General features: G+C 40.4%; 3 protein-coding genes across 3 annotated transcripts in view; all 3 read right to left on the bottom strand.

Moving 5' to 3' along the window:
• LOC109469495 (leucine-rich repeat-containing protein 15-like) overlaps positions 1 to 1,030 on the bottom strand; it is a 3,386-nt gene extending 2,356 nt beyond the window's left edge. The window contains exons 1-2 of the mRNA XM_019768016.1: positions 677 to 1,030; positions 275 to 604 (exon numbers count right to left, since the gene is read on the bottom strand). Of these exons, the coding sequence (XP_019623575.1) occupies positions 275 to 604; positions 677 to 948 (602 nt within the window). The 5' untranslated portion in view covers positions 949 to 1,030. The remainder of the gene's footprint in view (positions 1 to 274; positions 605 to 676) is intronic.
• A 2,650-nt stretch (positions 1,031 to 3,680) lies between these two features.
• On the bottom strand, positions 3,681 to 5,959 carry LOC109469494 (chondroadherin-like). The gene is made up of 4 exons (XM_019768015.1): positions 5,619 to 5,959; positions 4,695 to 5,330; positions 4,063 to 4,400; positions 3,681 to 3,730 (listed from the first exon to the last, which is right to left on the bottom strand). Exons 1-4 carry the CDS (start codon positions 5,957 to 5,959, stop codon positions 3,681 to 3,683), a joined length of 1,365 nt encoding a protein of 454 aa, XP_019623574.1.
• A 3,114-nt stretch (positions 5,960 to 9,073) lies between these two features.
• Positions 9,074 to 10,434, bottom strand: LOC109469510 (leucine-rich repeat-containing protein 4C-like). The gene has a single exon (XM_019768035.1). It carries the CDS (start codon positions 10,413 to 10,415, stop codon positions 9,168 to 9,170), a length of 1,248 nt encoding a protein of 415 aa, XP_019623594.1. The 5' UTR covers positions 10,416 to 10,434; the 3' UTR covers positions 9,074 to 9,167.
• Positions 10,435 to 14,422: the final 3,988 nt, after the last annotated feature.

Raw genomic sequence — 14,422 nt, 5'->3', positions numbered from 1 at the left:
AAACCTGACAATGGTTGGCTCTTCATAGACTATATTTACATCAAGAATGGCACTTGCGGAGCCCACATGATTTGTTGCAATACAGGCATACAGACCAGCATCTGCTAATGTTACCTCTGTTATTGCCAGTGTAATTGCTAAACCAGTGATGCTCACAGTGACTCTATTATCCACATCAGACGTTGCATGAAGCCCAGTTGGAAGAACAACAAATATTTCTGTTGTGGGGATTCCTGAAGCTTCACAGACCAAATACAGTGTATCTCCAAAATACAATGTCATGTTGTCTCCTCTCTCAAACCTCACAATTGTTGGTACACAATATGACATCAGATGTTCAGGACTGACATCTATGAGCTTCTGACCACGGAGGTGGTCAGGTTGGGAACAGATTGTCTGGTTTTCAAATGGATAAGTTCCTGTCATCTTCAGCCTGAAGTCAACCATCCTACAGTCACACTGCCAGGGGTTGTTGTCAATTTTTACATTTGATATGGAGGAAAGTATGTCATAGGCTACCGAGGGAAGAGTTGTCATTTGGTTTTTGTCAAGGTGTAAAGTAACAATTGTTTGAATGTTTAGCAAGTCTTCAAATGGAAACACTGTGATGCTGTTGTAAGATAAAGAGACTTCCGTAAGGTTCAGTAGATTTGCCAGTAAGTTGGATGCAATGGATTGAATGTGGTTGTTGTTCAGGTTTAAGAATTTGAGTTGTGGAGTTGGATTAAAAGTATGATCCTGAATGTCATTGATGTTATTACTGTGTAGATAAAGCCTAACCAAGTTTCCCAGCCCTGTGAACATGTCCGTTCTGAGCACTGTTAACTTGTTGTTAGACAGGTGCAGCGTTCTCAGTTGTGATGTTGAATTAAAAGTTCCAGCCTGAATGTCACTGATATCATTATGGGATAGTCCAAGTTCCTCCAAGTTTCCCAGTCCTGTGAACATGTCAGATCTGAGGGCTGTTAACGTATTAGCAACAAGGAACAGGCGTTGTAATTTTGGTGTTGGATTGAAAGTTCCAGCCTGAATTTCACTGATGGGATTACTCCATAGAATAAGGTCAACCAAGTTTTCCAGCCCTACAAACATGTCAGACCTGAGGGCTGTTATTCGGTTACTGTAAAGCCATAATCTGGTCAAGTTTGACAAGTGATAGAATGCCTGGCTGTTGATAGTAGAAATGCGATTATAATCAAGTACTAAAATCTCTAAGCTCCCATAACGTGAGAAATCAGACTGACTTATGGTTGTGATTTGGTTCAATGCCAAATGCAACTCGGTGATGTTTGTCGGCAGGTCCTGAGGAACACTGGTGAGACCCTGGCGGCTGCAGTTACAGGCTGAAGCTGTGCAGCTGCAGGCAGCTTCTGCAGTTCCCAACACCTTAAGGATGACCAGGAGGAGCATCAGCACACCTGTTGGCTTCTTAAACATCATGGCGCACTCCCTGTTCTAATAAAAAAAAATAATAGCTTTGATCATGATACTATTACATATAAAACCAAAAAGCATTAATATGTTGTCTTTTACTTCATATTCTAGGAGCAACACATGTATCAAAAATACCAGCCAGCCAAACAAACAAACAAACAAACAGCCAACAAAAAAAAGGACTAAAAATAATTCCCTTTGTGTGATTTTTCAATTAAGAAAAACTTGCATCATGAACTCACGTAAATTTCACTCATGCACTTTTTAAACAATTTCTTAAACAGTTACAGACTAAAAAGTCTCTAGAAAAGACAATGTGTGCCACTGTTTGAAAAAAAAAGCTTACCTGCGATGTTTATGGCAGACGTTCCTGTCAAGACGGCTTCGATAATTTATGAATGTTTGGCACTGTTGAGCCTGTTGCATAGAAACAAACGGTATTAGTTACATCATTGTAATGTGACCAACAATCTAATCTTTACCACACAAAAAGTAGCCATTTGGCTAACAATTCTCCATTGGTTACAGGGTTAGACAGTTAAGCGTAGAGTTAACCATAGATTTACTTCATTTAACCAACATATTACAGATGTGACAATACAACACGAAGTCTGTTAAACGTTACCGTACAGCAAAATCATTGAGAGCCTAGTTGAGCGGGGCTCTGTCTACACAATGTAGGCCCCAAGGAAGCTTGCCCAAATCATGATAGACTACTACAACTAGCTATAGTTACATGTAGAGCTAAAAGTTAAGAAACCATGTACCAAGTCTTGCAGTTGTTTTGAGTACCACGCAAATCTAGCTCTAGAACACTAGTAATGGCAAGGCCAGAAATTGGCATCACAACTCTCTACCTTATTGAGTGACCAAAACACGGGATTGAGAACAAACTAGCCAGAACTTTCAACACAAACTGAAATGTACAGATACATATACCTTAACGAATAAGACTTACCAAGAGTCGACGTCTGGAAGACACACGGGAGTTGTTCTTGACACGATCACCTGTACCTGTACATGTACCTGTAGTACCTCACCTGGTCGGGGACAACTTAATGTAGCCGTGAAGTGGTGTTGTCTGTTGTAAAGAATGGCATCCACTGTACATGTACTACATGCTTTGAAGTTGTTTGCAAACCTTACGAGCTTTTCAATCACACTCAGGAGAGCCCATCATTAATAAACTGGTATTGACTCTGTAAGGACGTGTCCTTAGACAGTCCAAAGTAAGTTCTTAACGAGTAAAGAAAATGACATTTTTAAAACAGTACTTCAGACCTGTTATGCTCTATTCATTGCAATGATCCATTTACATGGGATACAAGAAGCACACTGGTACAAATACTGACCATTAAATGTAGTTATGATCTAGAGTCAAAAACAGGGTTTTCAAGTGTGCATTGTATACAGCTTTTTGGTAATTCTTCATACATACTGCGGCAAAATATGATAAAGCAGTTCTAGGTACCATTATAGTGAAATACGACTGTGGTATCTTACTGCATCTAAAATGACTAATGTATAGTACATGTGATAGTAATGTACTAGCCTCTTGAGATAGCTGTACGTAGGTCAGGTATTGATAAAATCTGTCTTAAGAGTTCTCCTGTGCAACATCTCTGTATACTACTACTAACAATATTAATGGAAGGCAGTCAGAACCAAGGACAGGGCACATATACCCACCACTATGAAAAATGTGCATAAAGTGATCTCCTATGCAATATCTCTGTATAATAACACACATTATAGCAGAGATACCGATACAAACAAACAAACTGCAATGTAAAGGGAAGGCATTCAGCACCAAGGACTGTGCACATATATCCGCCACTATGAAAAATATGTATAAAGTGATCTCCTATGCAACATCTCTGTACAATAACACTCATCATGACAGATAACAGACAGAGATACTATTGTGTAAATGGTGGAAGGCAGTCAGTGCCAAGCTTAGGTTTTGGTAACACATTGGTATAATGTAGATAGACTAAATCATTAGTATAATCCAAATCTAATCTTTGCTGGCTGTTTAGGTCCATGTAAGTGGCTGGTAGCCATGCAAAGTGCCCTGGCCATTGTAGGGCATAATCAGAGGTTGGTAGCCATGCTCACTGACAGGTACATTCTCATAACTGGCAGGCTCAACGTAAGAAGGGTCATAACTGGCAGGCTCAACGTAATTAGTCTCAGAACTGGCAGGCTCAACGTCAGAAGTGTTACCCGGGGCCTGTCTGGGGTCACTAGGAAGAGATGGCATGTCTTCGTAAGTCTCGGATTGGGGGGAAGCTGACTGTTGGGCAAGCAGAGGGTGTGTGACGTCAGAAGATAGACTTCTAGTGGTTTGCCTCGGAAACTCCCCTGTTGGAGGAGGGTCCACAGCTTCGTAACTATGCTCTGACACGGAGGAAACTGGCCGTGGAATGGGCTGTGGATTTCTGATGGATGGACTGATAGGTTGGGTTTGCCCTGTCCGATCCTGCCCACTGGTTATCACAGTAGCTGTGGCGACGGCACTACTATAAAAGGCTTGGCCTACAGGAGTCCCTTGGTTGCTGCTGCTTCTTTTACGCCTGATTATGAAAATGATTATACCAATAATGAGGACAATGCCAGCTAACGCACCTCCCACAGTGCCAACAATAACACCGAGGGAGAATGTGGGAGGAGGATTGGGGTAAAAGACATCTATAGAGACGGAACGTGTGAAGCCGACAGAATTTGTTGCGGTACAGACGTACTGACCAGAATCTTCAACAGTTACATCTCGTATCATGATGGTACCATTCACATCAACTGTCACCTTCCCAACTGAATCTACAGTAGCGTTCAGTCCAGATGGGAGAGTGACTGTGATGTCTGGTGTGGGGATACCTGTAGCTTCACAAACCAAACGAAGGGAGTCTCCCTCTATCAATGGGTTATCTTCACTTTGCTCAAACCTGACAATGGTTGGCTCTTCATAGACTATATTTACATCAAGAATGGCACTTGCGGAGCCCACATGATTTGTTGCAATACAGGCATACAGACCAGCATCTGCTAATGTTACCTCTGTTATTGCCAGTGTAATTGCTAAACCAGTGATGCTCACAGTGACTCTATTATCCACATCAGACGTTGCATGAAGCCCAGTTGGAAGAACAACAACTATTTCTGGTGTGGGGATTCCTGAAGCTTCACAGACCAAATACAGTGTATCTCCAAAATACAATGTCATGTTGTCTCCTCTCTCAAACCTCACAATTCTTGGTACACAATATGACATCAGATCTTCAGGACTGATATCGATAAGCTTCTGACCATGGACGCTATCAGGTTGAAAACAGATTATCTGGTTTTCAAATGGATAAGTTCCTGTCATCTTCAATCTGAACTCAACCATCCTACAGTCACACTGCCAGGGGTTGTTGTCAATGTTTACCTCAGAGATGGAGGAAAGTATGTCGTAGGCGGTGGACGGAATGGTTGTCATTTGGTTTTTGTCAAGGTGTAAAGTAACAATTGTTTGAATGTTTAGCAAGTCTTCAAATGGAAACGCTGTGATGCTGTTGTCAGATAAAGAGACTTCTGTAAGGTTCAGGAGATTTGCCAGTAAGTTGGACGCAATGGATTGAATGTGGTTGTTGCTCAGGTTTAAGAATTTGAGTTGTGGGGTTGGATTAAAAGTATGATCTGGAATAACAGTGATATCATTATCGTATAGATCAAGTGTCTGCAAGTTCCCCAGTCCTGTGAACATGTTGGCTCTGAGTTTTGTTAACCTGTTATTAGACAGGTACAGCCTTGTCAGTTGTGGTGTCGAATTAAACGTTCCATCCTGAATATCACTGATGCTATTATGGAATAGATAAAGGTATTGCAAGTTTCCCAGCCCTGTGAACATGTCAGATCTGAGGGCTGTTAACTTGATACTAAACAGGTACAGCGTTGTCAGTTGTGGTGTTGAATTAAAAGTTCCATCCTGAATATCACTGATATCATTAAAGTACAGCCAAAGCCACTCCAAGTTCCCCAACCCTGTGAACATGTCAGATCTGAGGAGTGTCAACTTGTTAGAATTAAGGTACAAGTTTCTCAGCTGTGGTGTTGAATTGAAAGTTCCAGCCTTAATGTCACTAATAGGATTACGCACTATAATAAGGAGAACCAAGTTTCCCAGCCCTACAAACATGTCAGACCTGAGGGCTGTTATACGGTTACTGTCAAGCCATAATTCGGTCAAGTTTGACAGGTGATAGAATGCCTGGCTGTTGATAGTAGAAATGCTATTATAATCAAGACGTAAATCCTCTAAGCTCCTATAACGTGAGAAATCAGACTGACTTAACGTTGTGATTTGATTTCTTCTCAAATCCAGCCATGTGATGGTTGTCGGCAGGTCCTGAGGAACACTGGTGAGGTCCTGACCGGTGCAGGTACATGAAGTGGCTGAACAAGTTGAGCTACAGTCAGCTTCTGCAGTTCCCAACACCTTAAGGATGACCAGGAGGAACATCAGCACACCTGCTGGCTTATCCATGATGCAATTCCTGTACTGGTACAAAATAAATGCCTTTGATCATGATACTTTTACAAACAAAACTGAAAAGCATGTATTTGTTGTCTCTTACTTCATATTCTAAGACACATGTATCAAAAATACCAGCCAAACAAACAAACAAGCAAACAGCCAACCAACCAACCAAAAAAAAGGACTAAAAATAATTCCTTTCATGTGACTTTTCAATACATAAACACTTGCAGAGTTCACTCATACACTTTTAAAACAATTTTTTTAACAGTTACAGACTAAAAAGCTTTTAGAAAAGTCAATGTGTGCCACTGTTTGAAAAAAAACAAACTTACCCACGATGTACATGTAGACTTTCCTGTCAAGACGGCTTCGACAATTTATGATTGTTTGGTACTGTTGAGCCTGTTGCATAGAAACAAAGTTAACGTTATTAGTTACATCAATGCAATGTGACCAACAATCTAGTCTTTATCACACAAAAAGTAGCCATTCGGCTACCAAGTCTCTAATGGTTACAGGGTTAGACAGCTGGGAGAAGAGTTAACCATAGATTTACTTCATTTAACCAGCATGTTACAGATGTGACAATGCAACACCAATTTTGTTAAACGTTACCGTACAGCAAAATCGTTGTGCCTATAGTTGAGCTTGGCTCTGTCTACACAATGTAGGCCCCAAGGAAGCTTGTCCACACCACGATAGACTAGACACCTAGCTATAGTTAGAGATAAAAGTTACGAATCCAAAGTCTTGCAGTTGTTTTGAGTACCACGCACATCGCAGCTCATATCACTAGTAATGGCAAGGCTAGAATTGGCATCACAACAGTTACTCTCTACCTGATTGAGTGACCTGAAAACACAGGATTGGGAACAAACTAGCCAGAACTTTTGTCACAAAGGGAAATGTTCAGATACATACATCTTAAAGAATAAGACTTACCAAGAGTAGACGTCTGGAAGACACATAGGATTTGTTCTTGCCACAATCACCTTTACCTGCAGTACCTCACCTGGTCTGGGGCACCTTAAAGTAGCCGTGAAGTGGTGTTGTCTGTTGTAAAGAATGGCACCTGCAGACACTCAAAGATTTGAAGTTGTTTACAAGCCATTGAGGTTGTTAATCACATTCAGGGGGTCAAACAGGAATATTGGCCCTCGTACTGACTCTTTTAAATTAAGGACATGACCTTAGGCAGGCCAAAGCAAGAGTTGGACGATCTAAACTGGTAAAGAAAATGTCAAGAGAGCCATTTACATGACAACAATTGTCATAATTTGGGAAAGAACAATTCTTCCACTTGCCGAAGTTGAACATGGGAGGCTAAAATTCAAGTCATCTTGAAATGTGGATTATACAAAACATTGCAGGAAATGTTGAACAATCCCAGTTAAATGAAAGACGAGGATTGGGGTTGGTGTAGAACCTGAAAACCGACGAGTTAAAACGTACCGGCCTTACATGGTACATGGTATTACACAATCATGTATATACACTTCAAACCATAACTTACTTGAAGTGCAAGCTGTCAGATCAGTGAACAACAACAAAAGGCTGTTTTTCTACAGCAACAGGGTCGTAACATGGTGGAACAGTCTACCCGAGGAGGTGGTAACAGCCCCAAGTGTGAACAGTTTTAAAGACAGACTGGACAAACACATGAGAAGCCACCCAGTAGTGTACAACCCTCGGGCATTGGACAACCCCCACAAGATGACCATGTCTACGCAGTAAACTACAAGGAGCGGCTCACAGTGGAAGAGAACTTCCTACCGAGACGAAAGATCTACTCTACTCTACTCAGTGATTTAGGGACTTGAGAATCAAGTAAACATCATATTATTAAGAGACTGCTCTCTTAAGTTTACAACAGCTATAAAACCTCCACCTAATAATAGATGTCCTTGAACAAGACAAACAACATCTTCATCACGTGCAGTAAGTTTGTAATCTGTTGTCTCCATAGCAATATTTCTGAATTGTTTGAACATTGGGGGTGATGTAATCAATATATTAACAGGTGCCCTTATATAAAACACCACAGAAAGATAAGCAAATAGTTCAACATCAAATCCCGTGAAAGGGTAACAAAGCTTTGCATCATACTTAGAAATAGTGTTTTTCTATGGTATACAAAACAATATATAATCATGAAAAAAAGACTGAAATTTAACTTCCAACACTAGATACAGAATTGGGACTTACCAATTCTGTATCTTGTGTTGGAATTTAAAGCTCAGTCTTTATTTCATAATGATTTGTACCAACACAGATTAACTTTTAAGCTAACAATATATAATATTATATATTATATAAATCAAGATTAAGATATTCACAATTATTGGTCTGCTTTCTTACTTTCTTCCATACATCAACTATTGAGGACCATATGACAGTAAAATATTACATATAGATCCTCGCTACCAACAAACAAACAAACTACCATATTTTCTTCAAATCATCACTCAAATTACATCAGATACAGTTGATTATCATTCGATGGCTACCTTATTCCTATGTAAGACATTGCATAAACTTTAAAGCCTGTACAAGCTAACAGTGTTTAGTGCTGAGGCTATATATAACTATTACATGCAAGACTAAGTCTTAAGTCTGACTGTGTGATATTCAGGCTGGTTGCTTATTCTTGTCTGTTTTTTAATCTTAAGGGCTGACATTTGCTGATTAGATGGTTCAATCTGCCCGTATATAATAAAAGGCAATCTTTAGGCGATACGGGCGGGTATATTTGATCTTCAGGATTGCGTTTCATTTAATGCTTAATTGAGACTTTAGGGTGGGATTTTAGGTGAGTGAGAATTGTTTAGTAGAAAACTAACTGTAACAACACTTGCAGGGTCGTGTGGCCCAGCGGTAGCGCTTTCGACTCATGACCTAGAGGTCCTGGGTTCGATTCCCACCCATGTCATCGATGTTGTGCCCTTGGGAAAGGCACTTTACACGACTTTCCTCACTTCACTCAGGTGTAAATGAGTACCTAGCTTCGGTTAGGGACGTAAAATGGAGGTCCTGTGTTTGGGGAGAGCCACACCCCAAGCACGTTAAAGATCCCATCACACCTTTTGAAAAAGAGTAGGGGCATGCCCCGGTGTGCGATGGTACAAATTCTACAATCCGGAATGCCAGAATGATCAGTATGATGATCGTGGGCATTAAAAGGAAGAAGAAGAACTACAAGCAATAAGTAATCGCTTCAGACCCTTGCCATGGCCATGGGATGCCCCCAGGCCACCCTTGCGCCATGACCACTGTACATCACAGCCGGTGGACTCGTGTTGAGAACAACCACACCGCTGTCGGGGCCTACAGCTACAGAACGGTCCTTGCGACAACACTTACACCAGATCGCCAGCACAATGGCCACAACAACAAGGGTCCCGGCTACAGCTGCAATCAGGTAGAGGATATTAAGAATGGGGAGGGGGAAACTGGGAACAAGAAACTTTGGGGAAATGACTGCAGAGAAGTAGGCCTTCGTGGAATCAATAGAATTTGCTGCGATACAGGCATACTGACCAGAATCCTGTGCAGTAACCTCTTTTACGATAATTGTACCATTCGCCAGCACAGTCACCCTCCCACCTGACTCTTCTGTTGCCTTGTGCTCGAGTCCAGATGGGAGTTCGACTGTGATCTCTGGTGTGGGGATTCCGGAGGCATTACAGAACAAACGAAGAGTCATACCCTGTATCAGAGGATACTTTCCAATCCTCGCAAACCTTGTAATGTTCGGTTTTTGACAGTCTGTCATCAAATCTTTAAGATTGACATCTATCAGGTTTCGCCCACTGAGGTTGTCTGGCTGGGAACAAGTGATCGGTTCATCAAATGAACTTGATTTTGTCATCTTCAACCTAAATTCCACCATCCTACAGTCACACTGCCAGTGGTTGTTGTGAATTTGAACATCTGCGATGGATGAAAGTACGTCGTAGGCCACAGGGGGAAGGGTCGTCATTTGGTTATTGTCGAGGTAAAGAGAAGATAATGTTTGAATGTCTGACAAATATTCAAAGGGAAATATTGTGATCCTGTTGGCAAACAGTTGGACTCTATTTACATTTGGCATTGGACTGAAAGTCCCTAGGTAAATATCAGTGATCTCATTATTCTGCAGATGTAGTTCTTGCAAGTTTCCCAGCCCTGTGAACATGTCAGGTCTAAGGGATTTTAACTTGTTATTATACAGGTACAAGACTTTCAGTTGTAGCATTGAACTGAAAGTTCCAGCCCGAATATCACTGATGTCGTTTGCATACAGCCTAAGAATCTCCAATTTTCCCAGCCCTGTGAACATGTCAGCTCTGAGGCGTTTTAACTTGTTGTGTTGCAGGTACAACTCTCTCATTTCTGGTGTAGAACTGAAAGTTCCATCCTGAATGTCACTGATATCATTGAAATATAGATAAATCGTCATCAAGTTTCCCAGCCCTGTGAACATGTCAGACTGAAGGTCTGTTATTTGATTACTGTCAAGACCCAATTCGACCAAGCTCTCATACCGTGACAAATCAGACTGACTTAAAGTTGTGATTTGATTCCCTCCCAAGACCAACTTTGTGATGGTTGTCGGCAGGTCCTGAGGAACACTGGTGAGGTCCTGATTGCTGCAGTCACATTCTGAAGACGAGCAGCTGCAGTCATGATCAGTTTCTACAGTTAACTTAAGGATGACTAGGAGGAACATCAGCACACCTGTCATCTTATCCATCATGCAGTTCCTGTCCTGGTACAAAAAAACACCTTTGATCATGATACTATCACATACAAAACTGACATCTATGTTATTTATTGTTTCATATGTTTCATAGTGATTACATATTTTAATATGTTATAAGCAAGTTAAAGCAACACATGTATCAAAGCCAGCCAGCCAGCCAGTCAACGATTCAACCATTCAACCAACCAACCAGCCAGCCAGCCAGCCAACCAGCCAGCCAGCCAGCCAGCCAACCAGCCAGCCAGCCAACCAACCAACCAACCAACCAGCCAGCCAACCAACCAACCAACCAACCAACCAACCAGCCAGCCAGCCAGCCAGCAAACCACAACAAAATAAAAAAAAAAACAACTTGTCACTAGTCTATGGCCAAGTTTTCAAATAATGATGTTTTACTTATTCATGCAAGAAAACTAAGAAGAAAAGACTTTCATCAACTGTTGGAATAAAAAAATCTGAACATTTTCCAAGCTTACCCGCGACGTTTATGTAGACTTTCCTATCAGGTTGGCCAAGAGGGCTTCGATGACTGTTTGGCACTGTTGGACAAAAACATTAATGGTTACATCATGGTAATGTGACCAACAATTTAAGTTAGCACACAAAAGTAGTCATTTGTCTACCAAAAACCAACTAACTCTCTATTCATTTGGTGATGAGGTTACTAGGTAGTTATGTGTGAGTTCAGCATGATGAGATGTGCCAAAGTCTTGCAATTACACGTAACTCTACTTTTATGTTGGTAACAAGACTTTCCTTAGATCAGATTCAACTGGCATATTACAGATCTGACAACGCAGCATGAAATCCGTTAAAAGTAGCAGCAAAAAAAGTCAAAGTCAAAATCAGCGCCAGAGAACAGGATATATCGGAGCAAAAGTAGCCTGGTCCATTCTACCGTGGACCAGGCGGGCTCTCTTCAGGCCTCTAGACAATCCCCACCGCCGAGTTCAGCTAGACTCCACAGTAAGTTTTGCCCAAAGTTGTGGTGGGCTAATCAAACTCCTGCCGTGCAAAACTTCTACTTTCCAGCCTGGTTGAACTAAACGGTGGGAAGGTCTACAGTTCCAAAGAGAGCCTGGCTAAACCGTGATTAGTCTCCACCAGGCCTTTCTACGGGAATACGGATCGTAGAATTTGGCAAAAAAGAGTAAAATTGCCCAAGGGAGTCCGGCCGCGGGGAGGTAGTTTCTTTAAACTGCTCGGCCAGTCAAACCTACAAGGCGGCCAAACTCCCCCGGGAAATATTCTCCTATATATAGCCAGCGTAGTTAGTCTGGTAGAGACTAAACCACGATAGACTGGACACAAGGCAATTGTGGTATTAATAAACTATAAACAATACCATCCAAAATCACCGCTGCAGCCGTTACAACAAGCAAATCACGGTTCAGAACACATCTTAGTAAGAAGTAAAGACAAGGCCTCAGAAATTGGCATTGCAACAACTTTCTACCTGATTGAGTGACCCAAACATGGGATTCATTGGTAACAAACAAGTCACAACAGGATTTTCAGCATAAGTCAGATACATACATCTTAAAGAATAAGACTTACCAAGAGGCGCCGTGTGGAAGGATTCAGAGATGTTCCTGACACGATCACCTGTACCTGTATGTGCTCACCTGGTCTAAGACATCTTTAAGTACTCTACTGTTGTCAGTTGTAAAGGATGGCATCTGTATCCATATCATTGTCAATGCTTTGAAGTTGTTTGCAAAATCCTGAGATTGTTATAATTAATCACCCTCAGAACGGCGCATCCGGAATAAACTAGTAATGACTCTGTAAGGACATGGCCTTGACAGTTCAAGGCAGGACCTGAACAACTCACTGGGAAAGGAAATTTCACGAAAGTGCTCATACTATTAGGAAATTCAAACTCTACTACATGTACCCGATAAATTACAGAAATTTGGATGCTTCGAGTGACATCCACCACTCTTCTTTAGCATCACTTAAATGAACTAACAGACCTCAACACGTGACATTATTATATAACCTGGAAAAACTGGTTGATAAAAAAGGTTGATACAGTCTATATGAACCTTTGTCAATTGTCATGTTCAACTTTTTTCCAGTTACTCATATTTATGTATGTCACTGGAAATATCCGAAAATTATCTCTGTAATTATCCAGAAGTAGAGTATGAATTTCCTATGAGTATTGTTTACCAAAATGATGCAACAAACTACTAGTATCAGGCTGCTTTAGAGTTCAAACAATGAATTTTGAACTTTTAATCAAACCACTGCATTGATGAATGTAGCAACTGATGGGGCCAAAATGTGAGTATTTGAGGGTCGATTCAGAAGCTAAGAACAAACACATCAAATTGGAATAGCCTTTTCATAATTATTGTTTATATACACTTTGTTATATTATTATGTACATATTGTTTATGTACACTTCAAACCATAACTTCATTGAGGTGCAATAGCTATCAAATACTTGGGACTTTAGAGTCAAGTAAATATCAGAAAACATCCATAAGACGCGTTTACCTAGTACTTGAGAAGAAAGCCAACATCTTTATCACGTGTAGTAAGGTTGTAATCTGTTGTTTTCATAACAATATTGCAGAAGTGGTTAAACAAGGGGGTAATGTAATATTATTAGTTAAGTATCATTAAACACCACATAAAGTTAGCCATAGCAAATAATTCATCATTTTCATGAAATCAAGAAAAATGCTGAGTAACAAAACTGTACATCATATTTAGAAATATACAATTTTCTATTGGGGTACAAAAGTTACATGCATACATAAACTATTGAGATATTAAATATAGGCAAACCAGTAAAGTGGCATATGCAGACACTCAAGGCTCTGAAGTTGTTTGCAAACCCTTCAGCTTGTTAATCACAGGGATGTAAAGTAACTGTACTGTGACAGTCAATCTCCTATAGGGCTGTTTAGCCATAGCTGAAGCTGTAGGACTGGTAACTATTAGGATGTTACCATTGTCAATATTGACTGAAGAGGGCCATATATACATGTATAATTTATGTATATTATGTACATGTCAATCTCGTATAGGACTGTTCAGCAATAGCTGAAGCTGTAGGGTTGGTAACTATTAGGATTTTACAATTGTCAATATTGACAGGAGGGCCATATATATAACATACATCATGAATAAAGGCATATAATTTGGCCCTGTAAGGGCATGAACTTTGACAGTTCAAGGCAAAAAAAAAGATGAAAAGATTTAAAGTAATAGTAAATGAAATTTCAAGAAAGTCACGTCTTCAATGGGGCAAGTTTTTAACAATTTTGTCTACTTGGACATGGGAAACTCATAAGTCAAGACGTGTTAAAATACGAATTATATAATTTATTATATTATAAGTGTATCTAGTCCTTAGGTAGATGTTACATGACTCATAAATATCGTAATATTCAGGCTATTCTATTCAGGAGTGCCAGTGTTCTTGTTTGTTAAGTCTTTATGATGGCTTCATGCACTTTTATATTAATGCACTATTAAAATTTATAACCCTCTGGCTGGCATTGGGTCTTGAATCCTTAGGATGACTGTTAAGCTTTTGGTAAAATGTAGAACCTCATCACAGATTAAAGCACAATACCTACAAATGGGTACATCAATGATTAAAGGTTTGAAAAAAATGTTTAAAAAAGGTTTTGAAAAAGTACAAGGAGCTCCCCTTATGCAATTACAAGTACCTGGGATGGCCGCACACCATCTTTTTGCCATGAAACTTT

The sequence above is a fragment of the Branchiostoma belcheri genome, unplaced genomic scaffold, assembly GCF_001625305.1.
Source record: "Branchiostoma belcheri isolate BF01 breed outbred unplaced genomic scaffold, Haploidv18h27 scaffold205, whole genome shotgun sequence".
NCBI classification, from domain to species: Eukaryota; Metazoa; Chordata; class Leptocardii; order Amphioxiformes; family Branchiostomatidae; genus Branchiostoma; species Branchiostoma belcheri.
This window is presented reverse-complemented; position numbering and strand designations above follow the sequence as displayed.

What these genes read in the sequence shown, in the direction of transcription:
- LOC109469510 (XM_019768035.1), bottom strand. Translation starts at nt 10,415, where the DNA reads ATGTTCACAGGGCTGGGAAACTTGATGACGATTTATCTATATTTCAAT.
- LOC109469494 (XM_019768015.1), bottom strand. Translation starts at nt 5,959, where the DNA reads ATGGATAAGCCAGCAGGTGTGCTGATGTTCCTCCTGGTCATCCTTAAG. An exon ending in AACCGTATAACAGCCCTCAG is followed by an intron (nt 5,331 to 5,618) that starts GTCTGACATGTT and finishes AACAGCCCTCAG; the next exon opens with ATCTGACATGTTCACAGGGC. An exon ending in TATTGTTGGCACTGTGGGAG is followed by an intron (nt 3,731 to 4,062) that starts GTGCGTTAGCTG and finishes CTTGCCCAACAG; the next exon opens with TCAGCTTCCCCCCAATCCGA.